The sequence below is a fragment of the Opisthocomus hoazin genome, chromosome 2 (genome assembly GCF_030867145.1).
Source record: "Opisthocomus hoazin isolate bOpiHoa1 chromosome 2, bOpiHoa1.hap1, whole genome shotgun sequence".
Taxonomy (NCBI): Eukaryota; Metazoa; Chordata; class Aves; order Opisthocomiformes; family Opisthocomidae; genus Opisthocomus; species Opisthocomus hoazin.
The window spans coordinates 101602846-101624491 of record NC_134415.1 but is presented as its reverse complement, the minus strand read 5'-3'; the positions used below and the strand labels follow the sequence as shown (position 1 = coordinate 101624491).

General features: G+C 40.6%; 1 protein-coding gene across 1 annotated transcript in view; it reads right to left on the bottom strand.

Annotated features, from left to right (window-relative positions):
- Positions 1-21646, bottom strand: part of EYS (eyes shut homolog) — a 966530-nt gene that overhangs the window by 50302 nt on the left and 894582 nt on the right. The window contains exon 42 of the mRNA XM_075414597.1: positions 8975-9147. Within this exon, the coding sequence (XP_075270712.1) occupies positions 8975-9147 (173 nt within the window). The remainder of the gene's footprint in view (positions 1-8974; positions 9148-21646) is intronic.

Genomic DNA, 21646 nt, shown 5'->3' with positions numbered 1-21646 from the left:
AAGCCCAGCTCCCTCAGCCTTTCCTCATAGAAGAGATGCTCCTGTCCCCTGATCATCTTCGTAGATGATTCAATTGTTAACCAGCTGTCATATCCCACCCCTGCTCCCCTCCGTGCTGATCCCTCCATGTGTGTACATGGTGCTTGGATGCTACCTGAAATGGTGTGTGACCACCACATGGAGCTATACCTATACAAGGCATGTGGCCACCAAAAGGAAAAATACTGTATAAGGCAAGAAGAGCCCCACAGGTGTGTCTTATGAAAACTATTATACATTATTTTGGTTCACTGTTTCACAGTTTTCTCCACAGTGATGAAGCAGTTTCTCACACCCAGTAAAAGTCAGATGCAGTGTCTAATTAACTACCCTATCCTTGGCAGGTAGGTACATGCAGTAAGTGTTTGTAAATAGTTCTCCGTATGATGGTCTCTGGAGAGTAAAATATATTTAGAAATGTTAATTAATCCAGAGTCAAAAGCTTAAATTTATGGCTAATTCAATGTATCTAGTGTATCTAGTTTGACAGCTATTCCATATTTTATCTGTTTCTGGGCTGTGGCTTACAGATTTTATACCACACACTTAATCGTGTTTCTTCTTCTACACTAAGTATTATTTATTGAGAGATCTTTATCCAATCACATCAAAATGTTAATCAGTAAATGTGTATCAGTGTAAAACATTCAGTCTTTGACATATCTTTCATGCACTGACCTTCATTAGTTTGATTTTAATGCAGACTAATTTGATGTACTCTTACATATTTCTAACTTAAAAAAAATATGAAAAATACAGTGATTGATAAGATTGTGTCAAGAAAGATAACTCCACCTTTTGCTTTTATTCTCTTCCTTTTCATTATAAAGCTATGGAGCCAAGAATATGCAGAAAATTTTATAATCTTGTAGCCCTCTTTTCCTGGAAACACAGTCTTTCAAAATGTTGTTTCTGAAATGTTTGGGGCTGGTTGAAGTAGCAGAGGGCACAGCTAACCAGACTGGGTTGTTTTTCTTCTCCTGCCTAGGCACCATCCAAGCTGATTTCCACTCCTGCTCGTGCGCTGTACGGTCTGAAGTGGTACCTAGCAGAGACGTGTCCCAGGGACTCTGATTCTGAGCCATGTAAAAGCACACTCCAAATTAACACTGTGCCTAAACCACATGTTGCTCTGACAGAGTACTGAAGCCTTTTATCAACTTTTTGTCCTTGATCTTGTCCTGTGTCACTCTGTCAGTCCTACTCCATTCATCATTTTCCTATTCTGCATTCCCAGTACTGAACAGCTAATAAGGTATGATACGTCCCATTGCCTCACAAACAAATAGTGACAAATTATCCCATATATAAATGTATTAATATGGTTGGCTACCTACTTCCCTAACATTGTACATCTTATCAGAGGCAAGCGTAAAAGTGGGAGGTAAAAAAAATCAACTATAGTTTGAAAAAAATCTTTACAAAGAGGACAGAATAAATTGACAGAGAAGAAAGAGAAAAATGGTTTCATCATCTTTGAATTTTCTGTTACGAGCTAAAAGTAATATTCCTTTCAGTGTTCACTGCCAACACATCTTGCACCACAGGTTTACAATAAGTTGCAAAAAACAAGACAAATGAATGGGATAGAAAGAGATGAAGACTTCAGGCTACAGAATTACAATCAGATAATCCACTGCTTTATATTATCATTGACTAGCTGTGAACAGTTATCAGCTCAGTGTCTGGCTCCACAATCAGCAGCCTTGTACACTGTGGGATGAGTATTATTCAGCTCTCCAGGTCACATATTTGCAAAGAAATATTGAAAAAGGCATTGAAATCACTGTCAAGCATTGTATTTTCCAGTCTTCCAAGTTGTACAAAACTCTTCAGAGAAATGCCCTTAATCATCACGAAATTCTGCAGCCACTGTTTCTCGTACTGGTTTGCAGTATAGCTCTTAATAAACCAGACCTTGCTCTTAAGCACAAAAATATTGATGAACAGAGTGCGAAATGTTTTCTTAGCTGAGCTAGAAAAATCATTTTAAAAGCAACTGGTCTATTCCTTCTCTTACTCATCATATTTCTAATGAAGCAGCAAGATTAGATGTTTGAGCTACCACACATGCTCCCGATGGGAGCAGCTAGCTTAACAAAGCTATATGAAGCAAATTACAAATGTATTTCTATAAATTTCTGTATATTTACAATCACCAATTTTAAATACTGATTTGCATGCAGACCTCTGGCACAAGGTTCCGGTAGGAACCTCTCTCTGTGCGTAGCAGTACATTAGAAGGTATTAGGTGAGGGACTACAGGCTGACAGGTGAAGGGAGAAGAACTCACTGCTGCACTTCCCCTGTCCTTTGTGCCTGGAAGGAAGCAGAGACATGGAGAGGACAGGGGACTACCCAGGGACCAACCATGGAAATGAGGAGGAAGGCCTGCTGGATGGACATGTAATTTATGTCACAGAATTTTGGGAAAAAGAGGAAAGATGAGGGAGCTAAGCTGGCATTTAGTTTACATGCTTTGATAGTTCTACTTTAAAGCTGTTTTCTTTCCCGCTTTCTTCACTGGAAACTCTGAGAAGCGCAAGGAGAAAAAGATAAGCAGTGCTGAAGCTGCAGGGCAGCATTGTGCCAACTGGGAGCTCGAGGCTGTAGTAGAGGATTTTTGATGTCTGGAAGACTACTGTACAAAGAGTTAGTGATCTGTATAATGGGTAATTCGGGTGTATGCCTTCCCCTCCCTGCCCCTGGTAAATACTTAGATATTCCTTTTATTTGTCCTGTGGTATCAGTAGTCATGGAGCCCATGGGTCCCATTAGCTTAGCATATTTCTGTAATCATATGGACTAGTAACTTGTACTTCTGATTGGAAGCTGAGATTTGAAATAATAAAAGTAACTTCACTGCTCAAAGATGAAAATATGAATCTGAAAAAATGGTGATACATCACTGACATCAATAGTGTGTGTGTAAGGGAGTGCACCTATGTGTGTTTTGCACGATTTTTATGACATTCTGCACATTGGAGGGGAGGGGGAAATTAAGGCCCAGCTAAAAAGCAAATGACGCAGAAAATAAATTCTCTTTAACAGGAGGAAGAACAACCCTGATGAACATTCCCCAAAGTCTCTTACCTCTGACCAGAAACCTTGCCATGCAGGTTGTTTCGTCTGAGGAAATTCCCTTTGGGCATCTACTGTCACCAAACCGAATGATTTAGTCTGCAGGCCCAGAGAACTCTGCAGGTGACATTGTGTGCCAAACATAGCTGCGCAGAAGCAAGTCACTTGCAGGCTGATTTTCACTCTGCAGAGCTTGGAGCAAGTGACTATTCCCACTTGAGCATCTTGAAATAAATTTTATACATGGGAAGAATACATCCTACAGAAAACCTAATGGAAGCCTTCGGACTACGAAGCATTAGCACAAAAGGTGCTCAGAAATGTTTCAAGGAACATACTTACAGGTTGCTGTGGACACATGCTGTGGATGGCCCTTTTAGGTGTGTGTTAAATACAATGTCACAGTTAGGACTCTGTTTTATGTTCTCACATATGTCACAAACTAAACCACTGAAGTTTGGTCTAAAACACTGCAATTAAAACAACTACTTATCTTAGCAATGCACATTCCTTTGAAAACCTTCTTTTGAATTTACCTTTGTGCTTACAAAGTGCTTGCTCTTGATTCCTGACATAACAAAATATTTCATATTATCAGCAAGAGCTTCCCAAAGGGGCCCAGTTTCTTGTGCAACATATAACTAACAACAAGATCAAGAGTTTAGAAGTCCAGGTGTTCATTTCCATTCCTGGTGAACGAACCATTTCTGCTTCACTTGCATTGAGGAGGGCATGACAACTCCACAGTACAATGATAACCTGATACTTCCCTTTTAAAATTTCTGTGTCTTGTGTATCAAAATTCCTTACACTCAGATATTTCAGACTTATGGGCCTTATATTTTACAGACCGTATCAGTATCCTGTACCAACCAGGGAATGCCCCCAGTTTGTGCTTAGATGAAAGTGATAAAGCAAACATAGAAAAAAGGAAATAAAGTCTGATTACAGATATGGCAGCAATTGAACAGCTTTTTTTATTTTTTTTTCTCAGAGGTACAAGAACTGTGTCCTAAATTCTGCTTATTTTGCTCAGATACAATAGAAGTATTTTTAATACTTTAGGCTCATTAAAACCATTTTACTTTTATTTCATGTTAACATCAGTGATTTGGCCACATCTATATTCAAACCATTATAATTAGAATTCTCCTTCTTTTAGAAGAGTTGAAGTGTGGTGATATGGACATCTCTCTAACTGCCTGAGCTCAAACTTTCTCTTTGTATCGAACAAGCACCACAGATTTTCATTTAAGTCTTAGATGCTATGAAATGGAAAATCTCCCTGGACGACAGGCAGTACTAATGCTAACCTAATCCTCACTTGCTTCCATAACGAGCTGTTGATATGTCTCCCTGACCAAGTTTTAAAAGTAGAAACATTGAATATAAGGGAAGTGTTTTAAAAAACATTTTACAGAAAAAAAATGTTCATAGCACTGTTGGAGAATGTGCATTCATTTGGTCTGAAATGGTGCTATCTGTAAACACTTTCATTCACCAGTGTGATCCTAAATACTGGAGGAGATTTGCAATCTGCAAGAAACACAATGCAAGCTACTTTTTACTAAATTAAATGTGAAAAGAAATTTATCATACTAGGGCTTTAATGTTGGCTGCTTTCACACAAGATACTGAAAAGCCGGAGCTCAATAACTGGACTCTATTTAAAAGGTAGAGATCCCTTTATGTACAGTTTTCCATGTAGACATAGTCTCTGTTCCAAATTTTTGCATGTTGATGATATACATTACTAAATATTTTCTGTTTTCTATTTTAGTATGTGACTAAATTCTTGCTTCAGGCAACTCCATGCCCCCACGCCCCCAAGCTGAAAGTCATGGGGCATTTAACTCCTCAAATAGACAGTGTTTGCTTATGTAATAAATACTTATGTGATAAATACCTGCACACCCACAAAGCAGCACAGAGAGACAATGGCAGGTGGGGGAACTCAATTAATACCCTGCCCCAGCTACTCCAAGCCCTATCCCAGGAGCCATCAGCCCACCACAGGTCTATCTCCACGATCCCAGAGGAGCACAGAGCCCAAAGGCAGGCAGGAACCCAAATTAAGGATTCAGAGGAAGGGACATCCTGTCTGGGCGCCTCCCAGGGCTGTCCCAGGAGACCCTCAGCCCCATTGTCCAGGTATGACACCCACAACTATGAGTCAATGCTGGAGCAACTTTTGGACAGAGGGGAGTAACTGCCATGGGGTATGGGACACATTACGGGATGCTGGTGAAGAGCATTTTGGAACAGCACAGGACTTCTAGATGTTTAAAGGGAGGAACTAAAGGTGGGGAGAAGCAGTGAATTAGGTGATTTGGAGAGGAACAAGTGTGGAAAAATGGAGGGATAGAGGGACAAAAAGGGCCAGTAACATGTAAATAGTTGGCAGGTCAGTATGCTTGTCTGGCCATGTCCTTTGCCTAATCAGCACAATCTGTCCACTCTTTTAACTTATCATCCCCCATCCTCACTGGCCCATTATGCCTTAGCTATGTAGCTTTTTGAGAAAGATTTCAATATATAATGGTCAACTTGCAGTCACAATAACATGGTCATCCTGTGATAAAAGCAAGGAAAGATGGGTAGTGAGAGATAATGCATTTTAGTGTATATATTTGGAGAAATGGACGTGCTTTTAGGAAGCTTTTCTTGATGTCTGAAAAAAGCATAATATAACTAAGATAAACTCAGAGCAATTGTTCCCAGCCTGCTTAGACTGCAGGATACTACATTTGCTTCAGAAACGGAAGAAAAGTCCTTGTTAGTCCCAGGATCTTGTCTTGTATAAATGTTTTTCCACATTTATATAGGTTTTTCTAATAGAAGTTACTATCTGTCCTTAAATTTTTGCCTTATTTGTCACATTTACAATAGCCCTATGCTTTTCTCACTTTTAGAATGTTGGGCATTCCCCATAAAATGATGTATTTTTAATTTGTTGTGTCAAGCATTTTAGGTGGGTTTTTATTTTTCCATTCAATAGTGACAATAGTTTTATTATCACTTTTTCTTACATATTTGTAGAGATTGATATTGTTCTTAGTGTGACTTCCAACAGATAGCAATTGGAGCTCTGATATGGGCAAGACCTATATCTGTGGGCTCATTTGTGGCTCTGTCCACATGTTTCTTTATCCTTACTTTATGTTTTGTAAATAATCTTTGTTTGTAGGAGCATCAATGCTGACACAAAATCTGCAGTTCTGTTTGGTACGTATGCTATCTTTATTTTATCAAATAATCACTGTAGCATCTTGCACATTTCTTGTTGATGAAGACCAACCATTGTTTGATAAGCATGTAGGAGAAACAAGTTTTTCTTCAGTGTTTCACACAATAAGTAGAGTGCATTGATTTCTTAAAAATGCGTGCTCCTGGACTCTAAATTTTGTGGACTGTTTATTTCTAATAAATTTATTTTGTTATGGTAAACAATTAAATTTTTCTTCCGTTTCTAATGTAATTTACATTCTTCTACCACTGTAATTAGGCAATCAATCATTATCTTCAAATGCCTCACCAAATGTATGGCTTTGATGCTGTGAGGGCTATCCCTAAGACTGCACCCAGCCTTCACTGCGTTTTGGCTCTGTTTCTCCCGTATTTGTTCAGTTTTAGTGTATGTGATAAAAAAACCTTTTGCAATTAAAGTTTGAATGCAATGTCCAGCTTAAGAAAACTTCTGTCTGTACTCAGTTTATTTCTATTCCTTCTAAACTCTTCAGACAGTTCAATAAAATATTTTTTCATATTTCAATATTTTTTTTGTTGTGGGCTTATTGTCCCTTGATTTATACTCTGTCCTATGAAGCTGGGGGTTCTTTCCTGGTTTACTTGCTTACAGTGATAATCTAGACAGAGTTTTCCTTTCTACTCAATAAAATTTAATTCTTTCTGTGCTTTCAAAGACTTCAGATCTGTAGTCTAATCAGACTAATGAGTTTGTGTACTTTCTCTCAATTTAGGCTCTCTCAGTTTTTACTCAAACTCTCAATGTAGAGATGTAGAGACAGCTAACTACAAAGGGGCAGCTAACTACAAATGATTGCAGAACGACCTCACTGAACAACTACAGGGAAAAAGCGTTAGCGGATACTCCGTGTTGACAGGTATAAATTGAAATAGATTACAGAAACAGTCCTAGCCTTAGAGACAGAAAGGTGGACTCTGAATCCTCCATCAGCATTGGAAGAAAGAGGTGTTAGGAGTTTTAATAAACAGTTTCATGAAAACGTCAGTGTACTCATAAAAGGAAATAGAATGGAATAAATGGGTAAGAGGGTAAAACAGAGAAATGTCAAACACCACTGTAAAAGCAGTGGCATTATCACACCTTGAATACTGCAGTCATCTCTGAACCCTCCTTTTAAAGAGGATACAGTGGAATGGAGAAGGAACAAAGAAAGGCAGCCTGGATGACTAAAGATGCATCATGGCTGGTGTCCCAAAAGTGAATCAATCAACTTGGACAATTAAAAAATAATTTTGGGAGGTCTATAATAGGGATATATATATAAAATCAGGAAAGGCATGGAGAAGTTGAACAGGGAAACATTCATAAAATAGGGAACAACTCTGAAACATCTGTTCTAACACAGAAGCTGGAGGCATTAATGTCATTAGCAACTGGTGCAAGTAAGCAAACAAATGGAAGTACTTCTGTGCAAGCTATATACTTAAGCTCTGGAGTGCTTTGCCATAGGATGTTGTATATCAAGCTTGCATGGACTCAAATACCAATTGCAGAAGTGTATGGAAGAAAAGAAATCTATCAAGGGCTAACTCAGATACCAACACCAACACATGAAGTCCCTATGTCCAGTTAAGAAAGATTACCAAGGAAGTATCTTGCATGTTTCACATACTTACCTACATATTTGCCATTGACTGTCAGTTATTAGGGTTAGATGAAAACACAGCTAAAACATGAACGTTCATCTACTGAAAATTTTGAAAATTTCTTCTATCTATAATTCTGAATAACAGGTAAAGATATACATGACATGAAGAAAAAGACAATGCAGGCTTTGATCTGACCTGAACATTGCTTAATATTTATTTTACAAGGCACTTCATATCCAGTGCTGAATCAGCTCAGAACCAGTGGTTATTTTCTATAGGCAGATTTTTCAATCATTACTTCTTGCTCCATTGACTGTTAGGGGAAAAAGAATACCTTGGATGTTCATACACAGTAATTTCTGACCTAGAACATTTATTATAATAAATGTTTGAGGAATAAAAGCTCTTAATTTGATAATATTAGTCAAAATGACCTATTTACTTAGCTTTATTAATTTCCCTTCATCCTGTCTCCTATTCCATAGCAAAGCACTTGGCAAATTTTAATTTGTTCCTCTTTTTAACCTGAGGAATGAATCAAAATCAACTCCTGCTGGTCCTTTTACAATCCAGAAAGCATTGTTTACATGCTTCATTTATTTACTAAATATACAATGTAATGCATCCGTAAGTAGAGGAAAAATCGACCTACAGGAGTAATTAATTTCTCCAAAGGAGCTCTCAGTCAAATCTCTCAGCTTTTTCTCTAGGTAAATTACTAAAACACCAGACACTACTTGGTATTTCCTACCTTGTCTACTCTCAGCTTCTTTCATCCCTTTGTCTGCTTGTCTCTGGCTGATAGTTTTATGAAACAACACGCAGGGAGGGTGCTCAGCTCAGATATTCTTTACTTGTGACTGGACTTGGGCTGTGTTTGTAGGTGGGGAGATGGTGACTTTCAGTGTTTTGCCTTCAAAGCATTTGACTTGTTTCTTACCACAGCTTCCATGAATGACAGCAACTATGACCAATGCATGAAGAATATGGTTCTTACCATCACTGCAGAGGATGCCAGATCTTCCGTACGGACAAAGGCAAACAGCATCTCGCCTGGACTTCGGAAAACATGTAGCACCATTTCCACATGGATTTTCATCACAAGTCACAAACTGGCAGAGTTTTCCGGAGTAGAGTTTAGGGCATTCACAAAACCAATTTTCTGCATCACTGACAAATTTAAATTAAAAACAAAAAAATATGTGTAAGTACTAAAACACACTTGAAAAAACAAGACGGGATTTACACTCACAGAAAATCAGTGACACATGACTTATGGTTGTAATATATTTCTTTGTTTTTACTCTCTTAACTTTTTTTTCTTGCATACGTGTCATTAGAGATGCCAGAATGCTTTATGGGTGATGAGTTTACAGGTTTTTTTCGGGTTTAACTTATATTTTAATTTATCTTTCCATTCATGGTAAGATATGTGACTTTTCTAATGTCTCACTAGTTATTTGTGCTGCTGCTTTCATAACATACTAAAATAACTGCTACAGAAAAACAGCTCTTCTATTATGTCTGAAAAAAATAAATGAAAGTATAAGAAAAAAGTAAAGTTAGTAGTTTACTTTGCACATGGAAACATAATTTGTAGGTTCAGGTATTACGTACAGCTTGTGACAACACACTAGGATGTAAAGAAAAAGGCTTGTTCAGCCTGAAGAAGAGAAGGCTGCGAGGGGACCTAATAAATGCTTATAAATATCTCAAGGGTGGGTGTCAGGAGGATGGGGCCAAACTCTTTTCAGTGGTGCCCAGGGACAGGACAAGGGGCAATGGGCACAAACTGAAGCACAGGAAGTTCCGCCTGAATATGAGGAAGAACTTCTTCACTCTGAGGGTGACGGAGCACTGGAACAGGCTGCCCAGGGAGGTTGTGGAGTCTCCTTCTCTGGAGATATTCAAGACCCGCCTGGACAAGGTCCTGTGCAGCCTGCTGTAGGTGACCCTGCTTTGGCAGGAGGGTTGGAATAGATGACCCACAGAGGTCCCTTCCAACCCTTACTATTCTGTGATTCTGTGATTCTGTGAAATATGAATACTTACAGTAGTGATTACTTTGAAATGGAACTGCAATAAACAGGTAATATCTCTACTTGCGTATATCCTATGTTCTCAGTCATAGAAAGAATGTCAGAATAGACAAGGGAAAAAGAAGTTTTATTCAGTCTTGAGGGGTGATGAAAACAAATGTTTAGAAGTTTGTATATTCAATTTGTGTGAAAAGATAACACAATGGCAGATACGGTAGGAAAATCAAAATCAGATAGGAAAAGCAGGAGTATAAGACGTTCCCATCTATCACGTAATATAAATATAATTTCATTAAAGGTCTTTGATTTTCCCTTTGTTTTATGACTGAAATTAGGTGACAGCTAGATAGGTCAGAGTATGTGATTACTACGCATTCTTGGTATTGAACAGAAACATGTCTGTCTTTTACTTGATAAGGTCACATGTGCCCGTGGGTGTGAATGCAGAAGACAGGATGTGAGCTGTATCAAACCACAGCCACTATGTTTTTCCTGATAATAGCATAATCATTAGCACATTCAGTGATAAAATATCAAATACATATGATTTCTAAAAATCTGTTCACTGCTAATGATAACCATGCAATCACACTAGAGCAGATAAACTGGAGCTGAGAGAACTCCTGCATTTTTAAAAGAGGGAAATAAGTAAGTCTTGTGACAGTCTTTGTGCATAACAGTTGATTAGTGTGTTTTTAAACTGACCACCTGCAGTTCTAGGGACTGAGGATCTCAGCTGGAGAGTCTACCAGAATGAATCTCATTAATAATACCTCCAGACACCTTGGCAAAAGAAAATTGCTATCAGCTGTAATAATAAATTTCTGTGTGTAGCCTTTTCTATTTATAGATCTGCTGTAGACACCGGGAGAGGAATATAAATGAGATACTGGATTGTGTTCATTTGTGCAGCACTAAGAAGCCTGTTTTCAATGTTTTTAATATCAGCATTACACAGTTCATCTAATTAAAAAAGCAACGATACACTGAATTCTTCCTGGAAATCTACAATTGATAGTGATGATCTCTAAAACTACTTATTAAATGTGCTTCTGCTTGCTCGTGGAAGAGAAGACAGATCATTGCTGCTGACTGTCAAAATACAGAGACTTGAGTCTTCACCTTTAATAAACAAGTTTTCATACATTCTTCTATTGAGCTGTGCATATCAACATTGGCCATTTCTTTTTATAGTCTAATTTTTGGTATTGTGGAGAGGATTAAAAATAACAGGTCTTGTAAAAAATTGTGAGAAGTTTACTGTCATCACAATGTTCCAACATTTCACTATTGGTGCCATAACATCCTAATAACAGAGGCGTGATTCCCAATGAGACAAAGAAAATAGTTTTTAAAAAGTTCTACAAAATAATACAAAGCTTGAAAATATAACAGCTAACCAACAGAAAAATCACAGCCAATTCACAAGAATTACTATACTGAAATATGAAGTCCCAAATGGCTTATTATTCTCTCTCAAAGCAGTCTGTCACTGTACTTCGTTAAGAAGAGGACAAGGTCTCCCATATTGTGCTCAATTAATCTCAGCTGCAAGAAACACAAAAATGCTTGAATGACCAGCGAATTCTCTCCTCCAGAGTGCTTCTCAGTTTCATGATATCCAGCTGACCTTTATAAATGCAAGAACCAAATGAAAAGGGACAGCAAATCAGAATGGTAATACCTTTTGTCTACACTGTACACCTGTGAATGGCTCCAAGAAAAAGTCATTGGATAACTACATATATGAGCTGAAGAAAGTGAATAATACATGAAAGAAACAAGGGAAATAACTGAATTTTGAAGCTGCAAAATTAGAAACAAATATGGAATATTTTGCTGGAGTGTGTTATATGTCTGTAATAGTGTTTGAATTCAAATCCAGAGTATGTTTTTGAAGCAAATCTCGTTGTCCGTAGTTGAAATGCCTTGGTTCACATTGTGGAGTGGTCTCAAGAGTACATGAACTCAATTTCCTTCAGATGAACCTTCCGCACAAGATTGTCTCACTCTTCAGGTACTCCAGCTGCTAATGGACATTCAGTCCATGGGGCCAGACCAGGTCTAGTGTGAGTTAAAGCTCCCTGAAACATGAATACAGGGGATGTCAGGTCCTCAGCACTAATTGATTTGCCCTGTGAATCTGCTTCTATTTAATAACATTATCTGCTAATATGGATGCAGATTTATATGTCATCAAAAGAAAATCAGCCAGCCGTGGTGTATGTTACATATCAAAAAAGGCTCCAGATTCTAAACTGGGGTACTGATGAACTGCAGAAGTAGACAGAGAGAAAAAATGAACCATCCAGAATCATATGAATGGAGAATGTAACAAACAGTGAGAGAAAATGGGAGAAAAGACAGAAATAGTGTAGAAGAGGAGTGGAAGAGACAACAACAGTACTCCTAGAGCACCGTCACCTCACATCACTATCCTTATGACACATGAAGAAAAAAATGTAGGGAAGATGAACTGTTCTCTCACATTCTTATAATCCTCCTCTGAAATGGTGAGAGACACAGTTTTCATTGCCATTTTCCATGTTAAAATATTCCTTTGATCTTTGGTCTAGACATTAGATTGGAAAGAAAATCATCAAGAAGCATTTGCATGGTGTGACATGATATTGGTAATTCAGTAATACCAATTCTTCTTGAATCAGTACTACATTGGTGAGCTGATTTAGTGAAATCAAAGTTTTGTATAAGATTGACACCTCTGGAATGTCAACATGGCTTTTGATAACTTTTCTTTTTTTAAAGATTTCACAACACTGAGGAGATTGGGTTGCAACACATTAATAATATAGTCATACATGAATTTGACCACAGCTTTTGACTTTCAAAGTAATTCAATTTTTAAAAGAAAATATTATAATCCCTCCGTACAATGTCATAGGCATCATTTGTACACTAGTGATACAGTGGTGTGGTTCTCCATTGTATAGTTTTCTACATGCCCATTTCTAAAGTGGGAACGCTGTGCTCTGTGATCCCCACTGAAAGCATTGTACGTGCCATTAGTAGAGTCATACGTGAGAGGGCTTTCCTCGCAACATCCTTTAATCACAATAATGCTAAGCTGAGAATGTCAAAAGCTATGCATCACAGTGGGTTCAATATTTACCAATACAAATTCTTTTAGTGCTCTTGCTGTATTATCTGGGATAAAGCTGTGGAACTTGGAGGGAACAGCTTCCCAAAATTCTTCAGTTAATAAATAGTAGATGTAATTCAGTTTCTTTTAAAGTCGCTACTATCATTTGTCTAGTGTAATTTTGTATTAAATTACTGGAAACTGAAAGGAGCACCATACTTTATCAGTTTAAACTTTAAGTTGAATTAACCTTGATGTAAAGACTTGTTAAATCTCTTTCTAGAAAATACCAGGATAATGCAAAAGTGATTGGTATCTTGCTTTGAAATTGTGTGATAGCCAAATCCACAGAAACCCATTGCAGCCAGAAGGATAACCTTATCTCATCAACAATCTTAAAAATATCAGAAGAAAATATATAAAGGAGGTATTTCTTCCTTGCACACCGCAGGCATTTTTCTAGTATATTATATATCTGCCAATCTTTCCTTGTATTATACAGCTTCAAAAAATCAATTCAGCTTTCCTGCTGCTTTAGTACTTTCAGCCAGGTTTTCTCAATTATGGTATCTTCTCTAGATCTGAGTGCTTTTGTTAGCTTTACTGTTTTGAATCCTTTTTTTCCCCTATCGGGAATTATTCTGCAGGGTCTGGTGATTCACTTTAGATTTCCTTTCCTTTCACTGAAAGCACTGTCTAAACTGCTTCTTTTTATATAAACAACCACTGACAGGCTCTCTTTAAACCAAGCCTAAATCACTTGTGAACTAAATTGGTTTTGAAAACTCGTAGGGCAAATATTTCCAGATTGGTTGGGTGCACTTGTGGAAAAAAACTTTTGTTTTAAATTTTCTTTGAGGTAGGCTTGTACTTAGAGATATACTGATTCTAGCATGGACTAAATAGGAGCTCACATTTAAATAACATTTCCAAATTCTTTGATCCAGGTTAAAAGTATTGGAGTGGGAAGGTTCCAATTCCACTTCAAAAAGGAGAATTTACAAGAAAGAGATCACTGCTTACAAAATGGTTCAGCTCAAACAGAAGATCAATATATAGGACCCAAATAAGACATCTAATTAAATAGATGCTTAATCAATCCCAGTCAGACAACAATGAACATCTGCTCAACGTTATCATTAAGAATATGTATATGAATTTTCTTAAACAAGAATCCACTCCTGAAACAATACCTAAACCTTAGCAATATCGCTGGAGTTGTGTTTGAGTTAGTTATTACTTGGGAAGGATGAAATTTGGTCTATAGAAATGATGAAGGAGGAAGAGCCCTTGCTTATTGGCAGAATATCTATTTCAGACCTTCAAAGACATAGTTATTTTCAGGAATTTTTGATTGTTAAAATTTATTTTAAAATGTACTCATTCAAATATCTAACACAGTACTCTCCAGCTTTTCAGAATCTTGAACCCGCTTCTGGAGTCTTTTTGTACTGGGTTTTCATGGCAAGATTTTGGTAGCAGGGGGGCTAAAGGGGTGGCTTCTGTGGGAAGCTGCCAGAAGCCTCTCCTATATCGAATAGAGCCAATGCCAGCCAGGTCCAAGACAGACCCACCGCTGGCCAAGGCAGCACCTCTGTGATAACATACTTAAGAAAGGGAAAAAAACCCTCCGCAACAGCAACTGCAGCTGAAGAGAGGAGTGAGAATATGTGAGAGAAACAACTCTGCAGACACCAAGGTCTCTGCAGGAGGGGCTCCAGGCGCCAGAGCAGAGATTCCCCTGCAGCCCGTGATAAAGACCATGGTGAGGCAGGCTGTCCCCCTGCAGCCCATGGAGGTCCATGGTTAAGCAGAAATCCACCTGAAGCCTGTGGAGGACCCCACACCAGAGCAGGTGGATGCCCAAAGGAAGCTGTGACCCAGTGGCAAGCCCGTGCTGGAGCAGGCTTCTGGCAGGACATGTAGCCCCATGGAAAGAGGAGCCCATGCTGGAGCAGGTTTGCTGGCAGGACTTGTGACCCCATGGGCAACCCACACTGGAGCAGTCTGTTCCTGAAGGACTGCACCCCATGGAAGGGACCCACACTGGAGCAGTTTGTGAAGAACTGCAGCCCATTGGAAGGACTAAGTTTGGAAAAATTCATGGAGCAGTGTCTCCCATGCGTGGGACTCCATGCTGGAGCAGAGGAAGAGTGTGAGGAGTCCTCCCCCTGAGGAAGAAGGAGAGGCAGAAAAATGAATAGACTGCAACCCTATTCCCCGCCTCTCTGCACTGCTCGGGGAGAGGAGGTGGAAAAAATTGGGAGTAAAGTTGAGCCTGGGAAGACGGAAGGGATGGGGGAAAGGTGTTTTAAGATTTAGATTTTATTTTCTCATAATCCTACCCTGATTTTGATTGGCAATTTAGATTGGTAATAAATTAAAGAAGTCAAGCCTGTTTCGTCTGTGACGGTAAATACTGAGTGATCTCTCTGTCCTTGTCTCAACCCATGAGCCTTTTGTTATATTTTCTATCCCCTGTCCTGCCAAGGAGGAAAGTGATAGAGCGGCTTTGGTGGGCACCTGGCATCTGACCAGGGTCAACCCACTATACTTTTATAAGGCCTCTTTCATAGAATCATAGAACGATTTGGGTTGGAAGGGACCTTAAAGATCATCTAGTTCCAACCACCCTGCCATGGGCAGGGACATCTTCCACTAGACCTGGTTGCTCAAACTCACATCCAACATGGTCTTGAACAACTCCAGTGAGGGGGCATCCACAAATTCTCTGGGCAACGTGGTCCAGTGCCTCACCACCCTCATGAAAAAAAAATAATTTCTTGTGTCTAATATAAATCTACCCTCTTTTAGTTTAAAGCCATTACCCCTTGTCCTACATGCCCTTCTAAAAAGTCCCTCTCCAGTTTTCTTGTAGGCCCCCTTTAGGTACTGGAAGGCTGCAATAAGGGGACCCCGGAGCCTTCTTTGCTGCAGGCTGAACAGCCCCAACTCTCTCAGCTTTTCCTTATAGGAGAGGTGTTACATCTCTCTGATCATTTTTGTGGCCTTTCTCTGGACCTGCTCCAACAGCTCCATGTCTTTTCTTTGCTGAGGGCTCCAGAGCTGGACACAGTATTACAGGTGGGGTCTCAGCAGCGTGAAGTAGAGGGTCAGAATCACCTCTCTCAACCTGCTGGCCATGCTTTTGATGCAGCCCAGGATACAGTTGGCCTTCTGGACTGTGAGCGCACACTGCTGGGTCATGTTGAGCTTCTAATCAACCAACACCCCCAGGTCCTTCTCCTCAGAGTTGCTCTCAACCCATTCTCTGCCCAGCCAGTAGTTGTGCTTGTGATTGCCCTGACTCATGTGCAGGACCTTGCACTTGGCCTTGTTGATCTTCATGAGGTTCGCATGGGCCCACTCCTCAAACCTGTCAAGGTCTCTCTAGATGGCATACCCATCCTGCCAGCGTGTCAACCACACCACACACCTTGGTGTCATCTGCAAACTTGCTGAGGGTGCACTCAGTCCGACTATCCATATTGCCAACAAAGATGTTAAACAGCACCGGTCCCAGTGCCAACCCCTGAGGAAAGTCACTAGTCACTGGTTTCCAGCTGGACATCGAGTCATTGACCACAACCCTTTGAGTGCGACCATCCAGCCAATTCCTTATCCACCGAGTGGTCCTTCTGTCAAATCCACATCTCTCCAGTTTGGTGACAAGGATGTCGTGCGGGACAATGTCAGATGTTTTGCTCAGGCCCAGGTAGATGACATGAGTTACTCCTCCCTTATCCACCTAAGCTCTAACCCTGTTGCAAAAGGCCACTAAATTTGTCAGGCACGATTTGCCCCTAAGGGCATGAAGCCATGCTGGCTGTTACCAATTATCTCCTTATTTTCCATGTGCCTTAACATAGTTTCCAGGAGGATCTTCTCCATGATCTTGCCTGGCACAGAGGTGAGACTGACTGGCCTGTATTTCCCTGGATTTTCCTTTTTTTCCCTTTTTAAAAATGGGAGTTATGTTTCCCTATTTCCAGTTAGTGGGAATTTCACTGGACTGCCATGACTCCTCAACATGATGGAAGGTGGCTTAGCAACTTCATCTGCCAATTCCCTCTGGACCCATGGATGCACCTCATCAGGTCACATGGACTTATCATAGAATCATTAAGGTTGGAAAAGATGTCTAAGATCATCAAGTCCAACTGTCAACCCATCACCACCATGGCTGCTAAACCTTGTCCTGAAGTGCCATATCTACACGTTTTTTGAACACTTCCAGGGATGGTGACTCTGCCACTTCCCTGGGCAGCCTGTTCCAATGCTTGACCACTCTTTCAGTAAAGAAATTTTTCCTAATATGCAAACTAAACCTTCCCTGATGCAACCTCAGGCCATTTTCTCTTGTCCTATTACTTCTTACTTGGGAGAAGAGACTGACACCCACCTCCCTACAACCTCCTTTCAGGTAGCTGCAAAAGAGCTATAAGGTCTCCCATGAGCCTCCTTTTCTCCAGACTAAACAACAGTTCTCTCAGCCACTCCTCATCAGACTTGTTCTCCAGACCCTTCACCAGCTTTGCTGCTCTTCTTTGGACACACTCCAGCACCTCAATGTCTTTCTTGTAGTGAGGGACCCAAAACTGAACACAGTACTTCAGGTGCGGCCTCACCTTCCCTACTCCTGCTGGCCACACTATTCCTGATACAAGACAGGATGCTGTTGGTCTTCTTGGCCACCTGGACACACTGCCGACTCATGTTCAGCTGGCTGTTTACCAATACCCACAGGTCTTTTTCTGCCAGGCAGCATTCTAGACACTCTTCCCCAAGCCTATACTGTCGCATGGGGTTGTTGTGACCCATGTGCAGGACCCAGCATCTATACTTATTAAATCCCACACAATAGGCCTTGGCCCATTGATCCAGCCTGTCCAGATCCCTCTGCAGAGCCTTCCTACCCTCAAGCGGATCAGCACTCCCACCCAATTTGGTGTCGTCTGCAGACTTACTGAGGGTGCACTTGATCCCCTCATCTAGGTCATTGATAAAGTTGTTAAACAAGTCTGACCCCAAAACTGAGCCCTGGGGAACACCACCTGTGACCGGCCACCGACTGGATTTAATTCCATTCACCACAACTCTTTGGCCCTGGCCATCCAGCCAGTTTTTTACCCAGCAAAGAGTACGCCTGTTCAAGCCATAAGCAGCCAGTTTCTCCAGGAGGATGCTGTGGGAAACAGTGTCCAAGGCTTTACTAAAGACCAGGTAGACAACATCCACAGCCTTTCCCTCATCCATTAAGTGGGTCACCTTATCATGGCAGGAGATCAGGTTAGTCAAGCAGGACCTGCCTTTCATAAACTCATACTGACTGGGCCTTATCCCCTGGTTGTCCTTCATGTGGCCAGTAAGCACACTCAAGACGATCTGCTCCATAACCTTACTCAGAACCGAGGTCAGACTGACAGGGCTATGGTTCCCTGGATTCTCCTTCCAGCCCTTCTTGTAGATGAGCATCACATTTGCTAACCTCCAGTCAACTGGGACCTCCCTGGTTAGGCAGGGCTGCTGATAAAGGATTGAAAGTGACTTGGTGAGCACTGCCACCAGCTGCCTCAGTACCCTTGGGTGGATCCCATTCTACCTCATAGGGTTGTGTGTGTCGAAGTGGTGTAGCAGGTTGCTAAACATTTCTCCTTGGATTATAGGGGCTATATTGTCCCCTCCATCTTTGTCTTTTTTCACAGAATGGTAAGGGTTGGAAGGGACCTCTGTGGGTCATCTAGTCCAACACCCCTGCCGAAGCAGGGTCACCTACAGCAGGCTGCACAGGACCTTGTCCAGGTGGGTCTTGAATATCTCCAGAGAAGGAGACTCCACAACCTCCCTGGGCAGCCTGTTCCAGTGCTCCGTCACCCTCAGAGTGAAGAAATTCTTCCTCATGTTCAGACGGAACTTCCTATGCTTCATTTTGTGCCCATTGCCCCTTGTCCTGTCCCTGGGCACTACTGAAAAGAGTTTGGCCCCATCCTCCTGACACCCACCCTTCAGATATTTGTAAGTATATATTAGGTCCCCTCTCAGTCTTCTCTTCTTCAGGCTGAACAAGCCCAGCTCCCTCAGCCTCTCCTCGTAGGAGAGATGTTCCACTCCCCTCACCATCCTTGTAGCCCTCCGCTGGACTCTCTCCAGCTCAGTCTTCCAGCTCAGGGGGTTGAATCCCCACGAACAGCTGGTCTTACTGTTGAAGACTGAGGCAAAGGAAGCATTAAATACCTCAGCCTTTCCTCATCCTTTGTTACTATCCTTCCCCCTGCATCCAATAAAGGATGGAGATTCTCCTTAGCCCTCCTTTTGTTGCTAATATATTACTGTCTTTTATGGCAGGAGCCAGATTAAGTTCTAGTTGGGCTTTGACCCTTCGAATTTTCTCCCTGAATGTCTTTGTAGTCCTCCTGAGTTGCCTGCCCATTCTTCCAATAGCTATAAACTCTCCTTTTTTCACCTGAGCTCTGGACAAATCTCTCTGTCCAGCCAGGCTGGTCTTTTTCCTCACTGGCTTTTCTTTTGGCACATGGGGTCAGCCTGCTCCTGCGCCTTTCGGATTTCCTTCTTGAGGAGCGTCCAGCCTTCCTGACCAGGCTTGCCTTACAAAGAACTCTGTCAACCAGGCCTCTAAAGAGGCCAAAGTCTACCCTCCAGAAGTCCAAGATGGCAGTTCTTCTAACCCCCATCCTTACTTGTCCCATAATAAAAAACTGTCATTTTGTGATCGCTATGCCCAAGACGACCTCCCCATCACATCACCCACAAGTCCTTCTCTGTTCACAAAGAACTGGTTCAGTGGGGCACCTTCCCTAGACTGCTCGCTCACCAACTGTGTCAGAAAGTTGTGTTCCACACACTTCAGGAACCTCCTAGACTGTTTCGTCTCTGCTGTATTTTATTTCCAGCAGACATCTGGTAAGTTGAAGTCCCCCATGAGAACAAGGGCTGTCAGTCATGAGACTTCTCCCAGCTGCTTATAGAATATTTCGTATGTCCTTTCATCTTGGTTAGGCGGTCTTTAACAGACTCCCACCATGATATCTGCCTTGCTGGCCTTTACCCTGATTCTTACCCATAAACATATGACCCTTTCATCACCATCGTCAAGCTCTAGAAAATCAAAACACTCCCTAACATACAAGGCTACCCCACCACCTCTGCTTCCTCGCCTATCCCTTTTCTGAAGAGTTTATAGCCATCCATTGCAGCACTCCAGTTGTGTGAGTTGTCCCATCATATATCCAGGAGATGGATAAGAACACAACTGAAGAACAAAATCTTGAACCGTTTGTGAAATAACAGCATTTACTTTAAATTCATAACATTCTAATTTTGAACTATAATGACTACAATCTAAATCCAGAACTGCCTACTGTGGAAAGAGAACGTTTGTGTAAATCTAGGTGTTTGTTATACTTTCATCTCTTTCTCTGTTTCTTCCTAATATTTTTTTTTTCTCTTTCTAAAACAGATGTTTTATTTATGTATTTATTATTTCAAGCTTTCATAGATGCAAACTCTTCCTGTCCCATTCTGAGTGCAACTTATGGAAAGAAGTTTTCATAATCACTTCCTCATTGCACAGAGTTCTGATTTGCATCTCCAATAATCAGTAGCTCAGTGTTTTCTTCATATCTGTCTAGCACCCATTACCCTTTGTATTTTAAAAACATCCTTACTCATAAGGAGTTGATCATCGGTACTTTCTTGTAAGCTTGGTTTACGTACAGAGCTGGAAGCCAGGAATCTTTAAGAACTCACATAAATGTTAGGCTTTGAACTTGCAGGGTGTCATCACCTTCCCCACAGTGATTTGCCCTGTTCTCACAATTACTTCCCCATACCTCCTGCTAATTCAAATGCACAGCCTTCCTTTTAATCCTAGGTAAATCCCAGGTAATTCTAGCTTAAACTCAGTCTCTGAACTTTCTGTTTCTAGCTCAATAAAAAGGAGATCATTTTACCATATGCAGGTAACACAGTGTAATATTTACATAGAAGCATTATTGATTATAAAACATGCAAAATGAAATGCACCCTAAGCTATGAATAAAAACAGAAATTACAGAATGTTCTATGAAAACCTGACAACATTGTAATAAGACAAGGTAGACCATAGCTGCTTTGAACTGATATCGTCTTTACCATTCACTTTGCATACTCCCTTTTCTAACAATCCTACAAATGCCACAGGAGATAAATTCTGAAAGACTGAACTTAATAGGGGAGAATCTGAATTGAACCTTTCTCTGAAGGTCCATCTTTCCACATCGCGTCTGCACCCTATTCTTAGTGATTGCCAAAAGAAAATTTGTAACTTGCTTGTTTATTTCTTAGTGAAAACATAAACCTAGGTTCATAGGCATGCACTCTGCTTTTTCTCTGGACAGCTAACAGAGCCACGGGAAGTTAGAACTGGGACAGAGAACGTACTATGATAGTGCTTTTCCATGGAAGGGGATAACTATGAGCATACTTCTACAAAAAAATTTTAACATTAATGATAAAGTCATATCTCTCCACT